Source organism: Melanaphis sacchari, unplaced genomic scaffold (genome assembly GCF_002803265.2).
Source record: "Melanaphis sacchari strain LSU unplaced genomic scaffold, SCAv2.0 Contig10_pilon_pilon, whole genome shotgun sequence".
In the NCBI taxonomy this organism is placed as follows: Eukaryota; Metazoa; Arthropoda; class Insecta; order Hemiptera; family Aphididae; genus Melanaphis; species Melanaphis sacchari.
In genome coordinates, this window is record NW_020270420.1 from 1,203,725 (window position 1) to 1,231,648 (window position 27,924).

The 27,924-nt window shown below is 24.6% G+C and overlaps 2 protein-coding genes across 5 annotated transcripts; both read right to left on the minus strand.

The window, feature by feature from the left end:
- Positions 1-10,477: 10,477 nt before the first annotated feature.
- On the minus strand, positions 10,478-17,490 carry LOC112603537 (SWI/SNF-related matrix-associated actin-dependent regulator of chromatin subfamily A-like protein 1). Of its 4 annotated transcripts, XM_025352151.1 has the most exons (14): positions 16,429-16,833; positions 16,237-16,347; positions 15,149-15,528; positions 14,973-15,088; positions 14,800-14,909; positions 14,604-14,738; positions 14,312-14,489; positions 14,018-14,187; positions 13,057-13,218; positions 12,744-12,905; positions 11,304-11,411; positions 11,050-11,224; positions 10,800-10,985; positions 10,478-10,731 (listed from the first exon to the last, which is right to left on the minus strand). In XM_025352151.1, exons 3-14 carry the CDS (start codon positions 15,480-15,482, stop codon positions 10,597-10,599), a joined length of 1,971 nt encoding a protein of 656 aa, XP_025207936.1. In that variant the 5' UTR covers positions 15,483-15,528; positions 16,237-16,347; positions 16,429-16,833; the 3' UTR covers positions 10,478-10,596. The 4 variants fall into 4 exon arrangements, with proteins under 4 accessions (XP_025207936.1, XP_025207938.1, XP_025207939.1 ...); XM_025352153.1 differs by lacking the exons at positions 16,237-16,347; positions 16,429-16,833 and adding an exon at positions 17,368-17,490; XM_025352154.1 differs by lacking the exons at positions 16,237-16,347; positions 16,429-16,833 and adding an exon at positions 15,686-15,727.
- Positions 17,491-18,010: 520 nt separating this feature from the next.
- Positions 18,011-27,924, minus strand: LOC112603601. Its single transcript, XM_025352255.1, has 4 exons — positions 27,622-27,924; positions 27,264-27,474; positions 19,537-19,743; positions 18,011-18,295 (listed from the first exon to the last, which is right to left on the minus strand). Exons 2-4 carry the CDS (start codon positions 27,291-27,293, stop codon positions 18,107-18,109), a joined length of 426 nt encoding a protein of 141 aa, XP_025208040.1. The 5' UTR covers positions 27,294-27,474; positions 27,622-27,924; the 3' UTR covers positions 18,011-18,106.

The following is a 27,924-nucleotide window of genomic DNA, read 5'->3' on the forward strand; positions in this document are numbered from 1 at the left end:
AATTGCGTATTCCTGAAAATAAAATGTTACTTTAAAACATATGTATATCGTTATAATGAGTGAGCAAGTGTTTACAGATATGATGTTTTCTATTTCCAATTTTAATGGTCTTGTAGCATTCTCTACTTCTTTGGCTGCAGCAAGCACGTCTTTGTTTTTAGATATATTTTTTTTGTAAAAATAATCATTCATCTGCGTATCAAAAATCCTAATACTTTAGTATAATAATTACAGGGAATAAATGGAAAGAAATATGTTTAACCTCATTGTCTTAACTTAAAATAACTGCAAAAAAAATGAAGAGAGAAAGAGAAAGAAAAAGATTAACTTGATACAGAACATAAATAGTGAAAAATAAATAATATTTAAAAAATTAAACATATTAATACTATTTTTTTTTTTTTTAGAGGAATTTTTTAACCTCGAATTATATCCTGAAAGTAAACACCATAGATTTAATGAAATCGTTATAATTATATCAATCGATTAATGACCAAAAAAAAAAAAAAACTCGAATCAATATTATGTTGCTGTTGTACTATGCGAAATCAAATATATCAATATTTTATTATATAATACGTAATATATTATTATATAGGTATAATATACAATTTAATTTACCTTTATGTGATTAAAACCCCAACGTCTGAATGTCGTTGTAACATTTAATGCGTTTGAAGTCACATGCTTCAAAGCTGAGCTAATCGTTCTCCATGACGGTTCGATTCCAATGTCAGAATCAATCAAAACTAATTTGATTTTCAAAATTGGCGCTCGCTCCGAATTTGACACACAACTTAATACAATATTATTGTGATTATTATTATCATTATTGATAAAAATTCATTGGAGAAAATTAATCGGATGCTCACTGATAATAAGACAACCCATCTATCATATGCTCAAACGTACTGCGCATCGCGTTTACGAGTGACTTGGTGTAAAAAAAATTATAGAATCTAAAAACATTCATGCACCAGTCATCAACTTGTTTACTAGTTGGGTGAACGGCAGCAGGAAACCTTTCGTCTATTTATAAAAATATTTTAGTTTACGTAAAACGTGTGTAATTTAAAGTAAACATCACAAACTGCGTTTAAAAAATATATCGGTATCAGACTAACTCATACCGTTACGTTTTGCTTCTCCATCCGTGTCTTTGATATCATCCAATGCTCTGTTCACGTTAAAAAATTTGTACATTGTGTCTTCGTCTTTGAAAGAATATTTATCGTTCACTCTATAAAGAATCAACTTAATCACATAATTAAACACCTCTTCCATGAAAATCGATTTGTCTGAAATGTTTTTCATAATATCCGCCAAATAAATTTTGTTCAGTTCTTTAAATTCATATGGCCATAGTGGCTCGTTTGGCAATTTAATTAGCAGATATTGGGCTATATTTTCAATCTCATTTCGTAAAATAAAATCCAAATCGGCAAGCTAAGTCAGTAAGTAGATATTATAAATTAATATAGATATATATTATATTATGGTGAATCTAGGTATACTGTTTTTATAAACGCCTCGCTGTAATTAAAGTTGTACATCACATCATGCATTATATTCATAGCACCGGTTGAAGACCATTTTATTGTATTAAGCAATGGTATCAGCAGCTTATCCATTTTCATTAGTTCAAAATTGACTAAATTATAAAATACATCTGGTACCATTTGTCTGTCAGCGTAAACAGCTTTAATTACATTTGCTGTTTTAATAATATTAATTTATAAAGGACTTTATACCTCAATCGATTGTATCGTTTTACGATATCTTCGGCATATATGTATCTTTCGTACATCATATCTTTGCGCTGTAGCTTCAACTGTAGTCTTCGTGGTATGGAGAGTCGGTGGTAAATCATAAGTTGAGCAATATCGACTTTTTCAGTGATGAACTTCGAAAAATTGACACTATACTTCCTCGTTGTTTGATCTCTGATTAATAATGGGCCAGTCCTCGAGTTATTGTCCTTTTTAATTTATGTATTTATATTATTATACTTTTAAATATTTCATACATTATAATATGGTAGGTAGGTACTTCATAAAATATGCAGAATCGTAGTTTAAACTCTGTACTTACTATTTCAGAAATTTGGTCGCTCCAATCTGTGTGTAGAGTTAATTCATGGTTTTTAAGTGCGGTACACAAAGCTTTGTACGTATTGATATTTTCCCCCCATAGATTATGACTTTTGCTCTGTAAAACAATGAGTTGTGAATGTATAAATGCAAGATATAGTATTTAATTTTGAAAACAATAGGTGTTTTAGTTTTTACCAAAAAAAATTTCATCGGCATTTTAATTTTTTCGTTTATCATCGCTATCCACATAATTTGACAAGTGGTCGTAGGCAAATGATATGTATACGGCAAATTATCTCTAACCGAAGAGTACAAATTTCTGTAGTCTAAAATTAACATTTTTATGATATCAGTATTTATTGACAAACACTTGGAGATTAATGATTATTATGCAGCATTATTTACAAATGTTTATATTTTTAAATGTACTGATGTACACTGTTTCGAGATCCAAATCATCCATTTTCAGTTTTTCGCACTTCTTTAACAATTCAACTTTATTTACAAAGTCTGGTGTTTCTTCGATTACAATTTGTAAATGTTTTTTCAAACGAATTTTGAAATCCTTGATATCCGAATCAAATTGGTCACTGTCTACTTTAAATTTTCGATCATCGATTAGTTTTAATAGATCTTCTCTTTTTTTCGTAAATGTTTGGAACATTTCTTTTAGCTCAGCATAAAGTGTACGAACCATTGGAATTGATGATTTTTTCAAACCCTTATACGATTGATATGTTTCTATTATATTTTTCATCTAAAAAATAAATATAAATATAATAGCGTATGTATTAAATACTTAACTTAAATATTTTTATATATAACAAAAAAAAATAATAACATTAGAATTTAAGTATTATGAAAAAAAGTAAGAAAATTGGAAATTTTTAAACATCAATATTTTTTACGTTGACCGACAAACTAAATTTTTACAACTAAAAAACAAAATAATATACAAATCCGTTAACACCCACGTACATATATCAATAAAAAAATCATGTCTGATTTAATATAAGAATGCTTAATTATTACTAAGCTAGCTCTTAATATTACCTATTAGTTGTTAGTTATTACTATGCTTACTTTGTTGAGTCGGTTGGCAAACTCAACGAAGTTTCCAAAAGACGTGATGTATAACACCCGAAACGGCTCCCGGTCTTCAATGTTTATTTTGTTAACCGATTTATTGAGACAATTGAACATGTGCTCTTTGAGTTCTATGCACTGTTCAAGCTTCCTGAGCAATATAGATTTTGATTGACTCCAAAAAGCCACAGTGAAGTCGTCAGTCAAATAGTGTACACAGCTTATCACTGCCTGATTCAAACACGTTAAAAGCACTTTAGTAGTGGACCGTTTGTCAAACGCGTATTTAGAAAAAAATTGTGCCATTGGCATAGCGTCGAAAACATTTTCAATAGCAGATCTTAGACGACTTATATTGGACTGGTATAAATCTTCGAACAGCTTCTCAAACGAGTTCAGAAAATTCACGGTTTCCCTTATTTTTTTGTATAAATCCATTGTTCGTTGTTTCACGACAATCCAAGGCTATATCATATGTGACCAAGCATGTTATAAAATCATATTTCGTTACAGTATATAATAATATAATATATAATAATTAATAAATAATGTAACTCTAAAAGTTTCAAGAATTGAGTGACTATTGTAAATCCATTTTGACGTATTTCAATTAAAAATATAGAGAAAGTCACTAAACTTCATCCCCTAAACGAGAAGTTTATGTTATTGAATATACTTTATTTAAAAAGTAACTAATTTTATTAAAACCGATAATAAAGAGGAAAAATAACACATCTTCCCCTTTCACTGCTTTCTGATAGTTAAAGTATATATACCCATAATTTATATATGATATGTGTTATCGTATTCACTTTTAGCAAGGTAGAATTAGTTCGCTCCATGGCTATTTCGGCAAATACCACGAAATTACCCTCGAACAAAAAACACACTCGATTAAACTTAATAAACATTTTTCTCCAAAACTCTATTTCTTTGTGAGGTCCGAACCAAGTTGGCTGTTTTTTTTCCAGCTTATACTGCCGAAGTATCTGTAAGCAGTACATTACACAATGATAATATTTATTAGAGCACAGGACGTTAGTATAATGCTAATGCATTATGTATTTTATACAACTATTGTACGCAGCACGACTAGACTAAATCCGATAGTCGGTGGAAAAATTAACAACGGAGCAAATAAAAACATTCACGGACCATATTATATTATTATTATTATTATTATTATTGTAAGTACCTACCGTAAAACAGTGAGAATATGCCGTATAGGATCATAGTTTAAATAAATAATATCTACATATTTTTAAAATGTCATTGCATTTATTAAAATTCATAATATACATTAATGTACATTAATGTTTGAAATCTACAATAATAATGTTTTTGAAGAATAACAAAATAATTATTAATATCGTTATTCATCAATAAGATACTTAATTTTTTTTTCAGTATGAACTTCTAATAAAGAATATTATACTTAAATTGTTATACCTTAGCTATAAAAATTGAAAATGATAAAAATATTTATAGTTAGTAAATTGTTGTGATTTTGTGGAAATTTTAAAATTTTAATTTCAAATGCATATTTAAAAAAATTGTATAAAAAATTATGCTATGCATAGAAAATGATAATATAAAAATTTGGTGAACATTTCAAGCATATAAAGCATCTACAAATATTCGTTTTTAAATTTTAATAAAAAAACAAATTCAATTTTTCTGAAACTGGCTTTGTATAAAAATTTGTTTATGGTAAATATACCATTTGTTTTTTCTTTAATTTTTTTTGTTTTCCCTGATAATTAAAAAAAAATATTTGTCATTTTTAATTTTATTTGCTCTACAATACAAATAAAATCCTATTTTCTATTTAAATTTAAGCTTTTTATTGATTGCTTACACATCATTGTAAAATCAATTATTCATTATATTTATGATTCACCAATTGATTTAATCTAAAATTATTGGATCTAATAATATGTGCGTTGATTGATAATTACTTATAACTTCATTCATACACATAGAGACTTACAATTTATACACATGAGTTTATTTTTAATGATATCTCATCTACAATTGTAATTATTGCTAGATTGCAAATAATTAACAACAAGAACGGATTAATGTAGACACGAGAATTCCGAAAACTATTATTCACAAATTGTAAATTATTAATTTGCGGATAATATAATAACATGTATTATGTTATAAATTTATAATTATATTATTTTATAAAATTGATCATAATAATGTATTCGGCTCACCTTTCGGAAACTAAACATCCAGCTTCGGATCATTTCTTCACATTTCAAAACCAAATCTTTGGTTTTTGTCAATACATTATAATCGTTGGACTCGATTATAATATCATCAAAAAAATTAATTGGCGATTCGAATTCGATATCATTGACAATACTCTCTGCAGTATCTATACTTACGAAAAAATAGAAATGTAGTATACAAATGCATTTATAAAATATTAAAAACAATGGCGATTAATTGTTTAACACATAGACCTTAGTATAAGATTTATGGTTTAAAATATGGTCAACTCAAATAATTGAATTTATATATTGATAACTTCAATAATTAAAATTATTACTACAAAACAGTCCGTATAAAAGCATATAGACATTTAGTAATTAGTATTATACAGAGTTATATCTTATTTAATTAACCATTTCGGCTAAACTAATAATCGATTTACTCGGTGCACATTTCATAATAAATATTACACCTAATTACAGAGAAGATCAAGAAAACATTTTACAGTGAGTCCGAAGTCTTTTTGTTTTTAAAAATACTAACTAAATTTAGAATAGCCGAATTTTTAAATATTGAACAAATTTACAGAGTGCCACCTGAAAATTTAATGTCATTACAGAGTTGGGAAAACTGTCCTCTTCCTCTATGAATCTCCCTTCGGTTTTTCTTTTTTTACATATTATATAGTGTGGTATATTTATTATATACCCTGTTACAACTTCTTTGACAGTCTTTTTAACCAACTCCAATAAACAGTTAAAAAATCAAAAGTTCTTTGGTTTGGAAAAAAATCACTATGTTTATAAATAATCGTAGATAAAAAAAACACGTTGTTCGGTCGCGTAAATCTACAACTCACCTTCCATGAACGTTGCAATGTCTTGTACACTTTTTAAAAAAATCCGATATTCCGCATTCGGTTTTTGGGTCTTAAAATTTGGATTTTTCAACAAACGTGCATACACATTGAATAATTTACTGTACTTGATAAATTCCAACATGGCGATTAATTTCGGTCCTGTGTACAAGTTATATTTAATATAGTAAAAACGATAAATGGTATTTGTTACAAAACAGTCGGCGACGCAGTTGAAATATTTTTGTACTCGGAGATGAATGCAATATTATCAATTCATTGATTATTATTTAAGCTTATGTCATAAACTTTATTATTTACAAAAATAAAAATAATATAACTTATACAGTATTTGCGCAAATAATACATAATATGTTAGGTTTGATTATTATTTAATACCTTCATTTTATAGAAAATGTATGTATATTAATAAATTATAACTTTAAGTTTACAAATTTATAATAATTACAGTACTAGTTGCCAGTTGGGCGTTAGCACCCTTTTTCAATACACTAATACTGAACCAGCAAAGCTAATCAGCAAAATTTTCCAAGAATATCATCTAATTATTACTGTACTGTCAACGATTGTGATCAGAAAACATTTTGTGCGTGTATAATTAATTTTTTTAAATATATTTATCAATTCGAAAAAATGTTTTAAAATCTAAAAGAATTAATAATAGTGCATTTCTAACTCCATAACCAATGAGAATGTATATCTCCTTAGTAATTTGAATATAATTATTAGTTTTTGATATTCTAATATTTAAATTTTTTTAATAATTTCTGCAATATTACTGTTTTATTTAGACTAACATTTGTCTATCATTTAACAAGACTAGTTGCCCTTACAACTTTAAAATGAGCCTTTTCTCAAACGGACCACATGTAAATACCAATTTTATTGAGTTCTGTCTTTTTATAAGTATATAACTGGGTATAATTTTTAAGTCTTAAACAAATAAGCTATTTTGTACCCAAAGTTATTGGAATTTGTTACTCCTGTACAGTATAGTCAGTATATTAGCAATCACACTGTAATGCAGGGCCGCAGCTATGAGGGTGGGGGGTGGGGGGTTCAAACCCTCCCATTGATTTTCATTTAATTATTTCGTTAACATATTTTAAATGACCTTTTTTTTTTTTGCTATACCATCCCTGATAATATACCTAAACCTACAATCCCCCTCCTTAATAAAAAATTCTAGCTACGCCACTGCTGTAATGCATTGCAATAAAAACTAATGCCATAAAAACAAAAATATAATATTAATCCTTTACGAACAGAATAATGATTTAAAAAAATATTTCGAAGCAGTCAAATATTCACACGCGTTTATAAAATTGAAATAACCTTTTTTTTTTTCTAAAACATATAACATACGTCACGGCAGAAGCGTATAAATATTGGTTTGTAACGTACATTATTAAAGTATTAATTAAACGCGACGATGTATAGATCCGTATCAGGATGAAAAAGTGTTCAGGTGGACAATCCCGAGACCAACATAAAACAATATTTAGTATTTACGCTGGGTAATAACGCATTGATTTCATTTCATATGACAATATTGTTTTGAATTACTAAATAAATTATAAAAATACATAGAAAATGATTACTTTATTATATTCCGTGAACCCACGATGTTGCTTGAAAATGTTGTGTACCGCGCCGACTTTTATGAAGTACAGTTCTTGCGGTAGGTATAGTGAATATCTCTAGTGATTAGGTTATTGTAAAACAGTAATCACTAACTAAAATATAAAAAAAAATATTTTTATGAATGATTATGTTAATGTTGATGATTTCGTACACAAAAATTAAACATATAAATATATCAAAATTATTTTGTAATGTTACTGATTAATCTTACGAATATACAATTTACAGTCTCTAAGGAACAAGACATTTATAATGTTGTATATTTTTAAATTGTTTACGCTTTTATACGCTAGATATCTAAATAGTAACAAATTACAATTAAATAAAAATTGTTTAATATTAAAATATTTTATATCTTTTTTCACACAAAGATTCGTTATGGGTTTAATTAATAATTAATGAGTGAAAAATACGATTACATACATTCATTACCTATCGGTGATACCTTATAGCTATACGATTGCGTACGATTTTACCTGATTTTTAACTATATAATGGTACACGAAGTATTAAGCATTGTTGCCAATTTTCATACCAGTATATACCATACAACTTCATGGCTACATGAGTGAAATAAAAATAATTTATTAATACTTTCCGTTTTTTCATAATCATTAAACTTTTATTACTTATAGCGTTTTCCACCACCCCGCACTGACTGCACCAGTGTATATATTTATGTTCCACCGGCAAGATGAACGTGTACTGAATGGACTTTTATATTTTTCATCTCAATGCACTACGCCAGTTTTTTGTACCGAGTGCAAAGATAATCGCACGAGCTCCTCGAGTTCGTGCGTTATCATTAATGTGATAAGGCTGTCTTCAAATTGTATCCAAAACGTTTGTATTGTTGGACTTTAGGACTAGCTATGTAATAACGAATATAAAATAAATAATTATACGCTATAATAAAATATTATAATGGATAAATCTACCATATTGGCTATTATGGACTGATTGTCGTCTAGTGAAAGTTCTGGCGATGAAGAAACCATTAAATATATATTATCCAAAAAAGTATCTATAATACCTAAAATTAAAAATTATATGGTTGACGTTGTTCGTGCTTATACAGATACACAAATTAGTATTATTAATATGTATAGCTTACCAGTCTTGTAAAGTACTTGAGTAAAAATATTTAAGAAAAAGTATTTAAATAACCTAACCTAACTTGGGCTGAGTATTTCAATATTTACTTTTTGAAAGTATCTGTGTTTAAAATCAAATACATTTTTCTTTTTTCTTTATGTACCTATCTTTATTTGTAAATCATTCCACATTATTGTATAATAACATTTTCAGAGGCATCAACTACATAAATTACATTTATAATATAATATGTAATATAATTACATTTATAAACAAGGTCTAACTGTCTAAGTAAAACACAATTTTTTATAAGTTCCTATTTGAAAGTAACTACTTTTTTTAAACATCTGTATCTGTTCTTGAATACTTTGTAAAAGTTTCAAAATATTAAAATTTAAAATTTTTGGTTTTCGACAATAGGTAAACCTCATTATGTTTCAAAAACTAAATTTAGGCTAGAAAAAAAATAAAAATATACCCAAGATTTAACTCATTATTATGGTAGTCAATATAATTTCTGACCTCTGTAATCCTATAAATAAGAACAACCAATGAGAATTTTCATTTTTTTTTTATTTTACCTTATGTTCTTTGATTTTTGTTACTTACTGCCAAACTCTCAAATGTACTCTCTACAATTTTATAAATTACTAGACCCAAATCTCTCTAAACTGAGGCTCCTTGTCGGTGCTGAGCACCCTCCAGCCACCACTTGTTATAGCATTGGCACCTTTCTAATATACTATATCACAATTATATACATTTGAACTAACTGCTTATTGTTAACTATATTAATATCTATTATCTTTATTATATTATGTTCAGTTTAAAAGCCATTTTAGGATTGAGAGATCTACAGCATACCTTGTGGTCAATAAATTTAAGGCATCTACTTTTTTCCCTACACAAACTTTAGACATATCCGTCACATCAGAAAATCACATTCTATCTTTTATATGGTAAATTATTAATTAAAAAATGTTAATAATAAACTATTAATTGTTAAAATAAAATATTTTAAGTTTGCTGCAAATAAATGTTGTTTACAAGATGTATCAGAGCGATTTGGAGTTGGTTTAACCACCCAATTTAGAATAAATAATAGAGTCTCAAATTACTAAAAGACACATTAAAAGCCCACTGGATATCTAGAGGTGTCACTCTTCCGTGTGATATAAAATAATGCAATTTTGTAATATTTTTTATAACAATACAAAATAAATAGCAACACCTTGCTTTTGAATGTATTTATTACTGATGAAGAGATGATTATTGATCTCAAGGCAGTATATTATTTTTAAACAATTTAAAAGTATAGAAGAGTGAGTAAAAATAGCCTGCATTGGATAATAACTTATCAATATTTAAGTACTAACAACATAAATAATGCCTATTGTAATATACAAGAAGATAAATTGTATTTTTTAAATACATTATTAAACCAAAGTAAGTACATTAATTTTAAACATACATGTTCCACATTTAGTGATATTACAAGTAATACTTTATTAACTATGATACAAAAATCTAATAATACATAAAAAATATTTATTTTTTTTTTTTATTAGAGTACATAACTTAACATATACGTGGACGTTTGCATTGAGATTCTTCAACTTTATCCAAAAATTTTAAATCATTTTCATCTAGTTCAACGTCGTCATCATTTAAGAAATCGAGAATGTTCATTTGGTTTGATTTAGTTGAAGAATTCTATTTTAAGCATTTACAAATTAAACATAAATTACAAATAATACTGAATAACATGTTTAAATACTTACAATAACTGTGGTACTATCATCTTTAAAATTATCCTTACTGAGACCAGCTTTATTTAAAACATTTAACTTGGACTGAATCAATGGCCAAATATGATCATCTGCCGTACCTTTTGCCAAAAGATATTGTATAGTCACTGCTTCTGCTTGACCAATACGATGAGCACGATCTTCAGCTTGTGTTAAAATCTGAGAACATTTATTGTTTTAAAAATTAGTCTAACATAACAATTTTGTGATCAGTTATTCTTACACCAGGATTCCAGTAAAGTTCAGCGAATATAACAAGCTTTGCTGCAGTTAATGTAATACCCGAATTAGCTGCAGAAATTGAAAGAACAGCTACCCTATATTTATCTTCACTTTGGAATTGGTCACACACAGATTTTCTTTCTTCTGATGATGTTTTACCATCAATTCGAATATAACTATTGACAATTTGTGGAAAACAATAACAATAAATAGTTAAAACACGTAGAATTAACTTGCATTGTGTGATTTACTCACTAAGTTTCATTGTTCTCTAGGACATCACATATACCATTAATAACTTTTTGATGATGAGCAAATACTAAAAATTTTTTTCCTTCTTTAAGCAAATTCAGAATATAATCACTAAACAACAAAATAATATTTTATTTTTTTTGTATTTATTATAATTTTCTTTTAAAATGATGAACAGAATATAAAATGTAGTTAGTTTATAACATTTAATGTTAAAGTTTCAAATAGCTAAGTTAATAGTTTTTTTAAAAAATAAACACACGTACTACAAGACAAAGATCACAGATCATTATTTATGTTTATAATATTGTTTTTATGAGTACAAAATGATTGTCATTCACTTTAAAAAGTAATATGATGATTTATAATAAAGTTTTTGTATAAAAATACGTTTGAAATAAATTAATTTGTATAATGGAGTCATTAAAATTGTCTCATAAGAATGAAATTCTAGTAAAAAATTGATACGAATAAAAATTCTTGACAACAAGAATTATATTAGTAAATATTAGTTGTCAAATATAACTTTAAATTATGAAATATAAAATCATAAAAAAAACATAAGCAGTGTGATTCCTTTTAAAGGTAACATTAATAATTCTGTCTAGTGACATTTGATTGAGGTAGAATGTTTTAAAATAATCGGGAGTTATTGAAATAAATTTTAACCCTTTTATTGTGCGCATATACAGCAAAACTTGAATTGTTTTAAATAACAACACCTACTTTTAACAATAGAATTTGGTCCTGTGTACCATAGTTCTAAAACCAAAATTAACAAATTGACAACAAGCTAAAATTTCAATTAAAATTATTAAATTTTTAAGCAACCATCCTAGAATCTTAAGAATTACCATGCAATTTCAATTTTTTTTTTTTTTTTTTTCATATTTTTAGGTTTGTAGATATTATTAAATCATTTAGATTTAATTTAAGGCATTAATCAACTTAAATTTTGTTTTAAATATAAATTTTAATAATTTCTATTATTAATTTAGGTAAATTAATTTCTAATAACAATTTAATAAAATTTTCAAAATTTAGCCCATTTTCCTCCATGCGTGATTAAAATTGATGCATTACTTCTCTTTGAATGGCTGCTAATATCTACTCCTTTTGAAGTTCTACAAAAGTATTTCTTATTTTATTTTTAAAGGCTCCAATATTTAAAAGTGGAGTTGAATATACATTATACTTATTAGAAATTATTTTACCCAAATAAATAATGGAAATCATTAAAATTATAAACATTTTACCTAACATAAAAAGGAATCATATTGTATATTCAACTTGGAATCCAATTATAATGCTTATAGTTTGTGTACATTAATAAATTATAATTATTTCATTAAGACAATATAATCATAAGTCAACAGAACAATATTGTTATTTGATTAAGTAGATTGAAATATATATATATATAGTTGCATTAGTAATACTTACCAAATAGCAGGTAATTTTGCTTCTCCTGTATGATTAAAATATTTTAATAAAGCACCACGAATTTCAATTTTCTTGAGAGACTTATTGGTCATCATGACTTCCAAATCATCCATATTTTGACTCCGAGCTTTGATATTTTCTGGTTTTAAGACTACTACATTTCTATAATTTAAATTTTAAATTTTTTATACTCAAAATAATTTATTTATTAAAAGTTGGTATTTAACTGGACTAATTGTTCAATTTAATTATTTAATAAGTAGAAATTATTGTAAAAACTTGATATAATTATGAAATATTAGATTATAGATACCTAATTTTTTGTGGTAACTGTTTTAATACTTCACTTTTTAAACGACGAATCATAAAATGTGTTTCTAGAATAATTTTTAACTCTTTCATATTACTGGCGCCTGAAAAGTCCCAACCAAAATTTGTTTCTCGTCCATTACAATAACGAACACCATACTCAATTCTGAAAACATTAATTTTGATTTAACATTAACAGAATGGTGAATTTTAATACAAAAATAATATTAAATTTAATAAATTTTTATTCACTTCTAATATAGTATAAATCTAATACAATTACAATTTTTTTATTTTTTGGATGAATGATACATTTAAATAAATATATATAGATAAAAATAGATAATATTGTTAAGTTTATCAGATCAAAAAACTAAAAAATTAAGAATTAACTAGATCTCATGGGTGCACACAAACTATTAAGTATAAAATGAGTATACAGTATTTAAATAAAACAATCAAATAAAAAAATATATAAAATGCATCTATAAATTGTAAATGAGGTAAGTCATTGTACTATATAACACAGATGTTATTTAAATTCTATGCATAATTTTTAACTAAACCTTAAGTTTTAATTTCTATAAAATTAAAAAATAATAGGAAGATAGATATAAAAATCAGTGAATTGTCATTGTCAGAAACAATAAGTATATATTATTTAACTACTAAAGTATTTATTAAAACTTAAATACCATTAGTATGCATGCTCCCCATGAGTATTTTCAATTATTAAATTATGATTAACAGTGACTCAATTTAAAATTGTATTCAACATTTTTAATGTATTTTTATGTATAATTATAATATTAATACTATTTGATTTACAAAGTTATAAAATAATATTTTTATTTCATAACAATATGTTGTAAGTATGTAAAATAGTAGTAAAAAATATTAATTATTGTTCATATAACATAAACATTAAATTATGTATTTATGTAGGTATACACTTTTCAACTTACGGAGTTATAAAGTTATTTCGAGTTATTGCTTTAATCTGACTATAAAGTTCAATTGGTCTTGACAAAGCAGGTGTACCACTTAACAATATACATTGCTTACTTTGTATTGCTAAAGAAAGGGCTACTTTTGTTCGGGCAGATTTATCATTTTTTAAACTGTGGCTCTCATCCTTGACAAAAAAAAAAAAAAAAAAAAGAAATCAGTAAAATTAAAAAAAAAAAAACACTTAGTTTAATTAAATTGAAACTGAAGAATATTTAAAAATAACATTAATATTAACTAAAATATCTTACAAATACAATAATTCCAAATTTAAATTTTAAAAGCATATCTTTTTTTTTGGTCATTAAATCGTACGAAGTAATAACAACAGCTGGATCAATAAATTGTTCATTAGCCTTAGATAATACACAAATTCCAGTTACAGGAACATTTGGCATCCTTAAACGAACTTCTTCTTCCCATGTATACCTAATATGACAAGAAAATAATATTTATTGAATCAAAATAAATCAACAACCAATCAGTAATCATACCTAAATGCAATAACACTATAAATTAATGATAAACAATCTTTTTATTTACCTCATACTTGAAGGACAAACAATGAGTAAAGGAAAATTATCTGAGTAATATTTCACAATTCCTATAGCTTGTATGGTCTTTCCTAAGCCCATATCATCTGCTATAATACAGCGACCTTTTTTTGATATTCCAAATCTAAATTCAATAAATCATTAAAAAAATGTATAATTTGTTTATTTTTTAATAATAAACTAACTGAACTCCAAGCTTTTGGAATGGATAAAGATTATCCAACATATCATCACCAATACTGCTTATGTCAATTTTTGACCAATGTGTGTCTACACATTCTTTAGTTTTAAACAACTGAAATAAATAATAATGGATTATAATTATACTTATGCATACATTTCATAAAAAATTCAGTACTTTTAAAACAAAATTTGGTAACTTTTCTATTTTTACATGTGGCTCCAAAGGTTTAATACTTATCATAAGCTGGTCATGGTCTTTTATAAAGAATGACCATTCTGATGTTTTTGGATCTAAAAAACATAAATTCCTTGATATTTATTTAAAATTATGTTATACAAAATGTACCTTACCATAATTTTTACTTAATATTGTTTTAAAAGTATCGATTAATTGTTTATGATAGGCAACGTGTACAGTAAACCGTTCTTTTGATATAATTTCACAATTACCATGAATAGGTTTAAATATAGAACTTGGTGAACTATTATTATAATTTAAGCGGGCAGATTTTTCATTAGGTGATGGCAATACAACTAATCCAGTTTTCGATAAAGTGCACTGGTTATTATTAGTCATAGTTTGCTGAGATGTACTTCTAAGTGCTAATTTTGCTGCTAATTTTGCCTGTGCAGCTTTTTTATTCGCTTCAATCATTTTACGCTGTTCGTCAGTTAAACTTGACATGTTAAATCTTCTAACCTTGAATTATTTTGTATTGAGCTTTCCTTATCTATTAAACAAATTTATGTTTATAAATATATTATAATAGATCCTTAACAAATTACATTAAATCATTAAATATTATACTAAATGAAAAGATAAATACATTTTTCACACTAGTAACAAAAGTTTAATTTTTGATGTTGGTTGAAGTCATGAAAAATTACTTTTTCCACTATGGATGAAGGAAAATTAACTATCCCAATTGGATTAATGTATTATAAGAACATGTTTATATACCTTTTTAATATATAAAATACCAGCTGGTAGGTGGATAACTCCTATACTGTTTTATGAATCAAAGAATTTAAATCCTCTGAATGGCAAGAACATTATTAATTATAGTCAGACTTTACCATTTCTGCGATAATATTAATAAGATAACAAAATAATAATCTGTGCAGCTCATATGGGAAGACAAATTTCTTTCCAAGACAATATATTATTGAAAAACCTTAAAAATATAATTAATTCTATGATCTAAATTAATTTAAACAATAACTTGCTAACTATAAAGTATAGTTAAATTGAATATCTAAATAATATCAGATATAAGAACAATTATACATAGAAGATGTATGATATAGGCATTACATTTTTAATAGGTATTTCTCTACTTTATAATCCAATCCACTGAAAATAACATGGTACTAGGCTATTTAACTATGGAAAATTTCAAATATTTAAATTAACAATCAAAAATATTTAGTATACCTACCTAGTATTTACTAAATATTCTGGCAGAATGTACATTTAGTTCAATTGTATTTATAGTGGCATTTCAATGTCGCAATGAATTATGAATACAAAATGTTTCAAGTTAAGTCATCTGAAGGAAATAAATTGATAAAAATATGTAATGAGTTGACAATAGAAGAACCTATTGTAATATTAATCAACAATTAAATACATGAATATTGTATTTCAGCATTCAAAATCAGGTAATCGGAATTGTTTAAATAGATTAAGCGATATCTAATATACTGATTATTTTAAGTAGATACTGCAAAAATATTCATTAATCATTAAACCACAAAAATTAATTATGTATTTACGTTATAACACTTTATGATTACAAATTGTCACAGACCAGTTTAGAATTATCAAAATAACAATAATCGATTAGTGATGAGTACTGATGAGTGACGACTTTCAGCTATCTTAATTATTGCTACAAATCACCAAAACTTGGGAATTTACATTATTTTCCCTCCAATCTAAATATTGATAACGTTATTGATAAGAAGCAGATTATCATTTATCACTGTTATCACTTACTATGTATCATGACAATTGATAATTATGAAAATAAGAACTTTTTATATTTCATTGTTTTATAATTTACACACACTTCATAGACAATGGTTAATATATTAATACTTGAATCTTAGAAGATATTTCACATGAATCATAAAATCATAAATAATGGATAATTAAAGAAAAAATATTATAATCTGTAGTCTGTATTGTAACTTGTAGATAATATAATATTTTTAATATGCGTGATGATCATAGGTACCACTCGTACCTGTGTAAGGCTACCATAGTACTGTTTAATATTAAAAATATTATGACATACCATAAATTATATAGGATTTAAGAATTATGCGTTCATATCTACATGTTACATAATATGCATCATGTATGTATATTGCTTATATGTATGGTGTTCATAGTCTCGACATACGATTAATCCATTTAGTTAAAAATAAAAAAATATTCAACTTTTGAACTAAGTATACCTACGTCGTTTATTGTAACAACATAAAATCATGTAAAAAAGTTATTTTTAAAAATCAATGACAAAATAATTGTATTATCATATTATATTATATAGGTAGGTACCTACCTGGTAAAATTGGCTACATGACACTCGCGTTGAATTCCATGGACTATTTACTAGAGTGTGTTAATTTTTTGGGTTTTTTTTTCGTTCAATATTTATCTAGGTAATTTTTTGACTGTTAATTTAAATGATCATATAATTTTTGAGATAAGTCAAAATTGCTTATTCCGTTTTTTTTTTTAATACAATTTTTTACCCGGTTGTAGGTAGGTATAATTGTAAATGCGGAGTAAGTATAACAATTTAGAGCACAAGTGCACACCATAATAAAACATAATAATAATATCAATATGAAATTAAGTCATTAAGACAGCATTAATTTTAGGTTTTAGTATACAAAGTATAAATACGTAACAATGCGACAATACTATCAGTAAATATTTTGTATGACACTATAAATGTAGAAATCTTATCTGACGTATTTTTCGCATAAATATGAAATTAATATGCGTCGAGTATTTATTAAAGCAGTGCTATTAATGAAAGAATAATAACCGTAATGGATCCTTTTGTAAGAAGAGGTGAATTTTTGATTGTATGAAATATATAATAAAGGATATCAAAGAATCATTAATGGATACTTAATCAAATTTTAATTCATTTGTTTATTTTATTTAATAAATATTCATATCATATAAAAATAATTATTACATTCTAAGTTGAGTAGCAATTAAATGCCATTCATGATAATAATATGTTATACATAAGTAATAAAAATATTAAATAGAATATGGATTATAATTTATCGAGGACGAGAAAATACGATTTGTTGAAACATAATTATCGCGTCAATTGTAAACAGCAAGCCATTAAATCCAAATGCTGATGAACACAAAACAAGTTCAAACTTTCCCATATCTTTATGAAATTGAAGTAAAAAATATGAAGATATAATACATAAAAGTACTTGTACAATTGAGCCAATAAGTACCTGCAGAATATCACAATATATACATTAAATGTGTTACATACATAAACATAATAAATCGATAAAAAATAATTAATCAGTTAGTAATTCACAAGAAAAAAAGGTATTTTATATTAAAAATCATAAAAATTAGCAATTATAATTGTATTTTCATATTTTGAAGAAAAATCGTTTTTAGGTATGTTTATGAAGTTGAAATCGTATTATAAACTTATAATACCATAAAACTTTAAAGTTCTTGTCTGCAGTTGTACCATACAAGTATTAACGAATAAGTGATTAATCCAGTAAGTTAATAGTTTATTGTCTATTTTTGTTTCATAAAATGAAGAAGAATTAATGAATAAAAATATTAATTTTTATACATAAAAATTATCTTTAATTGTTTTAACAATTATAATTTTATAATATATGAAAATATTTATATAGTCTTAATAATAAGTATTTATTTTTTTAATTTAATAGAATCAATGCTAATCAGCTTTTTATTATAAATAAGAATATAAATAATAAATATACAAATGTAATAATATGATAATTCTTTTATTTAGGTCTAAACTTAATTAACTTAATTAACAATAATCCTAAAAATAAACATGAATTAAATTGTTATGCGAATAAAAAAAATGAAATATGTGTCTCCGTACTAAAAATATTAAAGTAAGTTTACATTGTGCACTATTTTTGAAAGTTGAGCATTTTAGAGAAGTTAGATTTAAAGTTATAAAATAAAAAAAACCCTGAAGTCAAGTATTATTAGGAATACGAGTATCAAGTAATTCAAGTCTTAGGATATTTACTCGACCTTCAAATGAAATTGATACCAAATTTATCACGCCTATCTGAAAGGGAATTGAGATTAAGAGCTTGACTATAATAGGCTTGTAATCATGTTTTGGGGTGAGGGATATTGACGCAAAAACCAGCAAAGCTCATAAAACAGTTTTGTACTCGATCAATCTGGTGAATGTCAGCGGCAGAAAATGGTGACTATACAACGGACCTATATTGAAGAACCAAACGGACTAAGGTTAGGTTATTAAAGAGAGTCATTAAGCAATAAATTTCATAACACAAAAATTTCCTTTGTATAATTTTTATTTATTTAATAGTTAATTTATTGTTTATCATCAATCTTAAAACTCTTAAAGTCTTAACCTAGTTAAATTTTATAAGTACTACTCTTATATTAGTTACTTCATTGTAAACCATATAAAAATATAATTATAATATATTTTACTCACCAATTTTTTAGGAATTTGTTCTTTAATCAATAGTCCACTTATGACAAGCATGGAAAAAAACAAACTTACATATATAGAAACTTGAGTGAAAACAATTTTGAAAAACCAGTGCGAGTCGTGTTTTTGTAGTTGGAGTAATTTAATATAGTCAGCAATATTTTTATTTTTGAATCCCATCATACAAATGGCTATCATAATTGGGATAAGCTGAAAATTAATCATAACATATTATAATTTAACTATTATATAAAAAAAGTTGTGTAAATAATATTTTTCACTAATTATATTTTTTAATATTTTAAATTACAAATAGAAAATTTCTAGATTCAAAGAGGGTTACACATATATTATGTAGATGAAACCCCCAGGGGATTTTACAGAGTAGTATGAATTTGGGATAGTATTTTAGTACAATAATATTTTTTATTTTTTATAAATAAATTAGAATAAATACTTATTATGTATTTATTAAGTATTAATTAATAATTATTACTATACTTAATTTTGAATTTTAATATATGTAAAGCTTTATATGTATATTATTAAATGTGTATTTTTTATTTGAGAATTTGACACGCATTGTCATATTTTTAGGTAGTACCTATTGGTAAAGTGTCACGTAAAACTTATAAGTAGGTACCTAGTAATCGTTGTTAGTAGGTTTGTAATATTATGTACGTTCTCTTGTATGATGAATATGTATAAGTATTAATTTATAATTTTAGTGCGCCATTGGTCAGAATGGACAGTAGTTACGTGTTGTGTTTGAAACATGTGGAGTATATATATATACACATTTTATTATTCAAATGAAAACATTGTTGTGGTTATATAAGTTACAACAAAATAATAAGAACATTATTATATATATTTACAAATCTATGATTTTAGATTAAGGTATCTTAAGTGTTTGTATTTTATACTAAGCCCGTTTACTAATAAATTATTATTTGAATGAATAAATAAAATACATAATTAATTAAATTAGTTCATAAATATAAATTATTATTATATTTACTATGGGAATATTTATTATTTTTAAAGATTATTGAAGAAAATTATAATATCAACAGAGCTTTTACTTTACATCTAAAATCTCAACACTAAAAATATTTATAATAATAATAGATTAATTAAAAATATTTACACTTAATCAAACAGAGTAAATCACAGAGCATGCTTACCCTTATTTTCTTCTTCAATAATAAAATTATTCAAAATTATTAAATTGTTAAATTTATAGATTATGTTTACAAATTCTTGAGATTTCTTATACTATTTAAAGAAGATTTTGTTGCGATACAAACTTTTATTTTTCAAACTTCAACCTTTTCTACCAGAAAATATTTAATGGATAATTTTTCTAAAAATATTAATAATATATATAAATTAAAATTCGAACGACTAGTTCTTGAGTTAATAACACTGTGTACTAAAGATAAGTTCATGATAATAAGTATGAAAAATGTGAGGACATCAGTATTTTGAACATTTTAGTAATTACTTAGGTATTTATATACATTTCTTAATAATTCAAATAAAATAAATACTATATCCAGTATTATATCCATTTTATACATTTATAAAATATCCTTGGTTAAATACTATATTATTGTTATTAATACAAAGATTTTAATAACTGAAAAATTACCTGTTCTGATTTAAAATTAAGTACCTACGTTGAAATTTTCAAAAAAAAAAAAAATCATTTGAAAAACAGAAATTTATATTACTACGAGATACTTCAATGATAAAAAATCTTAAGAATTTTAAAGTAAAATCTTAAATTCTAAAAAACAAAAATTGAATATATTTATTGTTAGAGAAAAATTGAGTTGAGCATGTTTAGAGAATCACACTATACATTCATTCAATGAAATAAGTATTTTGTATGCAGGATAGGCTTATTTAACTGAAGTTAAAGGTCATTTTGAAGGATTCGTCATGTAGTTTTGTCCAAACATTCATAATATTTACACATTATATTAATAATCCTTCAACGAATAAATAAATAAAGTATAAAGTATAAATACAAATTTAAAGACCGCGATAAAATGATTAATAAAATGTTAAATCTAAAACAATAAACTACCTAATTCACTCTAATAATAGATATTTAACACTAATAAAATTAATTTTATTTAGATAAGTTAAGTCAAAATTAAATATATAAAGTTAATAGTTAACAACAATAAATTTAATTTTTTAGAAGAAAAATATAATTATCTTAACTCAGTAAAAAAGATGTACTTAACTATCAATTTTTTTTTTTAAATTACCATCTAGCTTTATCACACAATAATAATTGTCAACTTTCAAAATTATTAAATAATAACTAAACATTAATTACGAAGAGAATTATTATATCGCACTGTTTGTTTTCGCTTTCTGATCTAAACGCAGTATTGCAAATTAAATAATATGCGTTCAGTAAAATCTACTATAATATTATTTGTTGTTAGTTTTTGTATTAGAGAAAAAACTTATTATTAAACTTAATGTTGATAATATAACTGGCTTTTTCATTGAATTATTTAAATATTATAACTATTTTTATGTAAGTTATAAGTATATGTAAAATATTACAATTTAAAAAATGTTCATATCTCGCTGTAACATTTAAAAATCAAAAAATTCAATGTACAAACATAAATAAAGTTCTTAACTATTATGTTAATGAAGGATCTATCCGCTCTAGCTAAAACTAATAACAAAGGGTTAGTTCTAGAAAGATAAAACAATTAGTGTGTTAAAATCCTCTAAAGAATTTATCCTACTATTCTATCTTATAATAGTTATATAATGTTAAGATAATTATACGCAACTAGTTTATTAAATTAAAAAATAATTCATTTGGTAAATTTTTATTTAAAATCGTTATATGCAGTGTGATGAAATAAAAATCAATTAATTAATTTCGTATAGCTAAAAATATGCATTTACTATTTATATGATTTTAATTTATCATATTATATTATTATATATTATATATATTATTTATTTATAAACATTTACAAGAAAAAAGCTAAATTATTCCAATGAATTTTTTAATTATTTTAACTGCTTATATTATTAATCTCTTTAATTTTAAAAAGTTCAAAGTAAAAAAATTATCAACATTTTTAAATTTTAATTTAGTTTTAATTGTTCAACCATAGTTAATAGTGCAGCGTTTGCACGCTGTGAGATTGAAATATAGAACAAAAAAAACTATTCAACAAATTATATTCACAAATAAAATAAATAAAAACTATGTATAAAATACTCATATATACTTATTAGATATAATGTTTAATGATGGAAATATTTTTGAACTTTTATGGGGGAAAAAAAAACTAAATTAAATTTTATGAGCCCCTATGTGGATGATTTTTATACACGGATTTTTTAATACCTACCTTTAATTTTTTATTCAACCAATAAAAAGTTACTGCAAACGTGTTATTTTAGGATATAATTTATTTGTAATGTTATTAAATACACACAAAAAAGTTCATTAATTTTGAAAAGTGTTTCACTTTTAGTGCCTTGTTACAAATATATCACAATTATGAATGATGATGTTTTAATTTTGGCAAAAAAAAAAAAAATTTATTAAAAAGGTAGTATGTACAGCTTTCTTGTATGTTAAGTGTTTAATAAAACACTATTATATCACTTTTACAGGTGTGTTCAATTTTAATTCAATTATGCACGAAAAATGATTCTAATTGGAAACGATCTATCAGCCTATATCACCAAGTGAAATGCTTATTTTATGTAGCTATTATAGTCATTAATTTTCTTTTTTTTTTGGTATTATAGTAAGTACCAAGTTGACATAGTTTTTTCTAAAATATTGCATTTATTATATTATTATTATTTAATTATAATAAATATATATATATATTTATACCATTTCATATCAAATTTAACAACACAAGATATGATACAATTTTTCTTTAAAAGCAGTAAGACAGTAAAAATAGATTTAAAGTACCTATAAATAAATAATATTTTTGCGTACAGAAAAATTCATAATAATATCTAAGTACATAAAAGTTGAAGTTCTCGTGAATATTGCTTTTAAATTATAAAAAAAAATATATAATTAAGACACAGTTATTTATCGTTAAAATAAGAAATTTCGTTTAAATTAGAACTTAAAATGTCTAAAAAAATAATTCTCTTAACAAATTTTTAAATTTAATGATCTTAAGAAAATGTTCGATAAATTTTCTAATTACAAAATAATTTACTTATTTTCACCATTTTTTAAAAAATTTTGTCAAAATTCTAATTTAAAATACTTTAAAAAACATTGTGGGAACAGATTTTCGATAATTTTTAATTAAAAAATGAACAACTTTTGAGAAGCTTTGATTATATTTTCAAATAATTCTTGTAAATAGTTTTTAATCGACACAAATAAAAAAAAAAAACTAAAAATTAAAAATTTCTTTTACTTATTAATAGCTTTAATTGCTCAAAAAGTAGTCAAAATATCTTAACTATTTGATAACATGAACATTTAGAAAACATTTTCAGTATTAACGGTTACTCGTAGTTACTTTCTAGTTCTTAATTATATATAATTTCATGAATATGACCATAGATTCATGGATATACAACCCTTAACTATTTTATTTTTATATTTTATATATACTATGAAATATACAATATTCCGATACCATGCAATAGATATATCTAAGCAATAATTTCAACATTTAATGAAATAGTTTTCATCAAAGTTGTTTTCAACAATATTAAAATGTGTTTGGTATTAAAATATTTAGAGACTTAATATATAATATGATTTATGTGTGAAAACTACACAGAGAATATTTAAAATATTGTGGTACGTCTCCTGTTTACGACATACCTACCTATATAATAAAATATATAATCTTTATGAAGATTCGTTTTATTTTAAAATAGTAGTCAACAATGAATCATTTATAATTACATACCTATGTGTACATCATATTATTTAGATAATATTGAATCAAAAAAAGTTATTATTCTTACGATAACACCACCTCTTACAGTGAAGTAGGATAATGAAATAAATTATGATATTAAATTAATAAATAAATCAAAAGAAATAGTGTTTTTATTTAATTTTAATAATTGTCATGTTTTTTTTTTATTATTACGTTCATATTCATTGGTAACACACAGTTAATATTGTTAATAACCAGTAGTTTCTACAATTTAAACAGAAATTAAAATTTATTAAAATAAAGTACAAGTAGGACATAAAAGATAAATAATAATACTTAACATATCTAATGACGTCAAAGAAAATTTAATAAATTGTAGTACAATATTTTTTTTATAAGTGTTTAATGATAGAAATTTGATCAAATTTTTCGATTTGTAGTTAGATATTTATAAAAAATTTTCTATTTATCAAAAATAAATTTGTCACTTTAATTTTTCACGAATAACGATATAGTTGATATACTATTGTTTTTTGTATGTTTTAAAAATATTATTCTATGAACAATAGTTTATTTTTAAATGTACAAAATATTCTCTTAAAATAATTTTCTAATATGCTACTTTAAAATTTTAGATTTTCAAACAAACTGTTAAACATTTGAAGAAGTTCAAATTTGTACAAAATTACTTATTTAAACGATAAATAATAATGCTAATTATTATGCTATAAATCAAATTCATTATTCGCGAGAACTTATAATTTGTATGTATATTACATTATAATTAATTTTATTAATTTTAATGATATTTTTGATTTACTTTAAGAGTAATAACTAATAGACTACTATGAATTTAATTCTATTGTTTTATACTGTACTTATAAGTTATATGAACATTGAACATGTTTTAAATTTTGAAATATTTAAGTTAACGTAACTCAATAAGAGCTAGTATGTACTCGTATAATCATAATAATTAAAATGCTAATAATAAATGCAAAATTTTCGGTAAAAACTATATCAATTTATCGTAATGCTAAAATTAAAATAAATGACCTTAATAGCTATTAAAAACCATACCATGAATTAATATACTTAATGATTTAGGTTAACACTGAGACTGATCGTCTCCGCTCAGAATCTTTTTTCGTATTTAATAATATATCATTAAATTCAAATTTAACACACTCATAATAATGACTCACTCGACATCTAATATACAACAGAGGCTATCCACTTTTCTACTTTTTTTTGTTTAAACTCTAAATATGTAAGTTTTTTGTTTCACCGCAATAACACGTTAACACGTATTTGAGACTAACTACTTTTCTACAATGAATAACCACAATATTTATAACAATAACAACGATATCATACGCAAATCATTATAGTACTATAATATTAATTTAATATATTATAATATTATTGACTATTGTGTCACCTTTGATTTGTCGTCACACGTTACACACACGCGTGATCAGGATTTGTGGTTTAACGCCAACGTTTGGAAGGACTAATATAATACGAAATATATACCAATTCTATTCTAAATTCGGTTGAATATTGGGCTGTAACATGATTCCGAACTTTTATAGGAACTAAGTGAACTTAAATAATCATTTATATTCTCATAACCTTGTGCTTCTGCACAATATAATTGCCCGTGAATTTAATAATACACTTCACAGATTTTTAATATAGCTATAGGATTGTTTTTATCAAACACAAAATAGAGGTGTAAAATAATTATATCTAATTAAAATACCTAACTACGTTTTCTAATAAAAATTCTACAGTAGAAACCTGTAAAAACTCCATTTAAATCGAAACCTTTTTAAGATAAACGGACTAGTGGTCAAATTTAATGTATCTAAATTTCATGCAATATTATATTTAATTTGTATATTTATAAATCACATCATACATACAATTTAAATTCCTATTATTAGTAATATGCAACATAAATAATTTGAAAAAATAATTAAAATAAGATAGTATTTAATTGTAAAAAACAATTTTTCAAACTGTGCGGTAACTCTATAATTATTTTATTTTCTGTAACCAATGGTCAATAGCTAACAAATGTATACATATATAATATATGAGTGTATATGTGTGTGTACAAAAAAATTCTATGTGATCCAACCTTTAAAATTCAAATTTTTAAAATCCCTTCTTATCGCACATCTAAAGTAACAATTGTTCCAATAATTTCAAGTTTATACGCGTTTTGTCGTTTTTGAAAAATAAAGATGAGTGAATGGTATTTAAATTTTATTTATTTAGATTTATTTGTATAAAAAGTAGTATTAGTTAAGATTATATTAAAATAAATGCAATTAATTTTTATTATCTATAATATTGTAACACCTATGTACACTTCAAAACATTGTATTTTTTTATGATTTTCCCCATTATTTTTAAAAATACTAAGAAATTTTAACTTGGTATCCCCAAGAAACAACTAAAAAAACATTTTTATTAGTAGTCACTCTTAAAATTAAAAATCAAAACAATTTTTTTAGAAAAAACAGCGTCATACAAAAAAATATACATTGTAATCATTGTAAAATCAATACATTCATTGTTTCGATCAAAATCGAAAATCGTTATAAATATTAAAAAAAAAAAAAAAAAAAAATAGAAAAAAATTCAAATTTGTTTGATCTTTTACTTGATAATTATTAGAGCTTATACTGCAGTACATAATAATAGGTATTGAAACAATTTTATTCAATTTAAACGAATTTCGTTGTCAAACTACTATGCTAATATTGAATGATCCAAAGCAATGCATTTTCTTACCATTTCGGCGATCCTTAACAGCATCAACATGTTGGCCGATGGTCGATGGATGACGGAAATATAGATAAGTATGTATTATGTATAATATATCTAATATATATTTATGAAATACGACGCCGTTGTGATATACTATACAGATGGAACTCAGCTGCTGATATACGTTTATTGAATGTTCCTGGGCCGTCAAATTGAATTATCGAACCACGTTGATCTGTAAAAAGCGCGCAAACATCATAAACGCAACGGCGATGACGATGATAATATCGATTCCTACACGAAGATCTACATCGATCGTCACCTATGATACCTAATGTGCTAATATCCACGTAATGAGTATTACGAGTACGCAACCACCCACCTTTTAGCCTGCAATCGAATATTTATCACTACGTAAATAACACTCGAAACATCGCCATTTCGTGGCGGTAGTAAGTACTATACAATCGATGTCGGTGAATCGCGCACGCGTTCATACCTAAATATAATATAATATTTTACTCGATTTCGATGCGAAGAATTTACGATATCGCGACGTAAACATCGATGTGTGCGCGCTCCGATACGGCGCTTGGTTTTTAAAAGATTTTTGTTTATGAGGTCAACCGTTATATTTTATTTAAGTATAACAATGCGGCACTTGGAGACTGTGTATAGTTCGGGC

Coding starts and splice junctions, on each gene's coding strand:
- LOC112603537 (XM_025352153.1), bottom strand. CDS start 15,482: ATGTCAAGTTTAACTGACGAACAGCGTAAAATGATTGAAGCGAATAAA. Junction 12,906..13,056: donor CAGTTACCACAAAAAATTAG/GTATCTATAATC, acceptor TTTAAATTATAG/AAATGTAGTAGTCTTAAAAC. Junction 11,225..11,303: donor CTAGAGAACAATGAAACTTA/GTGAGTAAATCA, acceptor AATTGTCAATAG/TTATATTCGAATTGATGGTA.
- LOC112603601 (XM_025352255.1), bottom strand. CDS start 27,293: ATGTTGATGCTGTTAAGGATCGCCGAAATG. Junction 19,744..27,263: donor TGTTAAGGATCGCCGAAATG/GTAAGAAAATGC, acceptor ATTAATTTTCAG/CTTATCCCAATTATGATAGC. Junction 18,296..19,536: donor AACAAATTCCTAAAAAATTG/GTGAGTAAAATA, acceptor GATATTCTGCAG/GTACTTATTGGCTCAATTGT.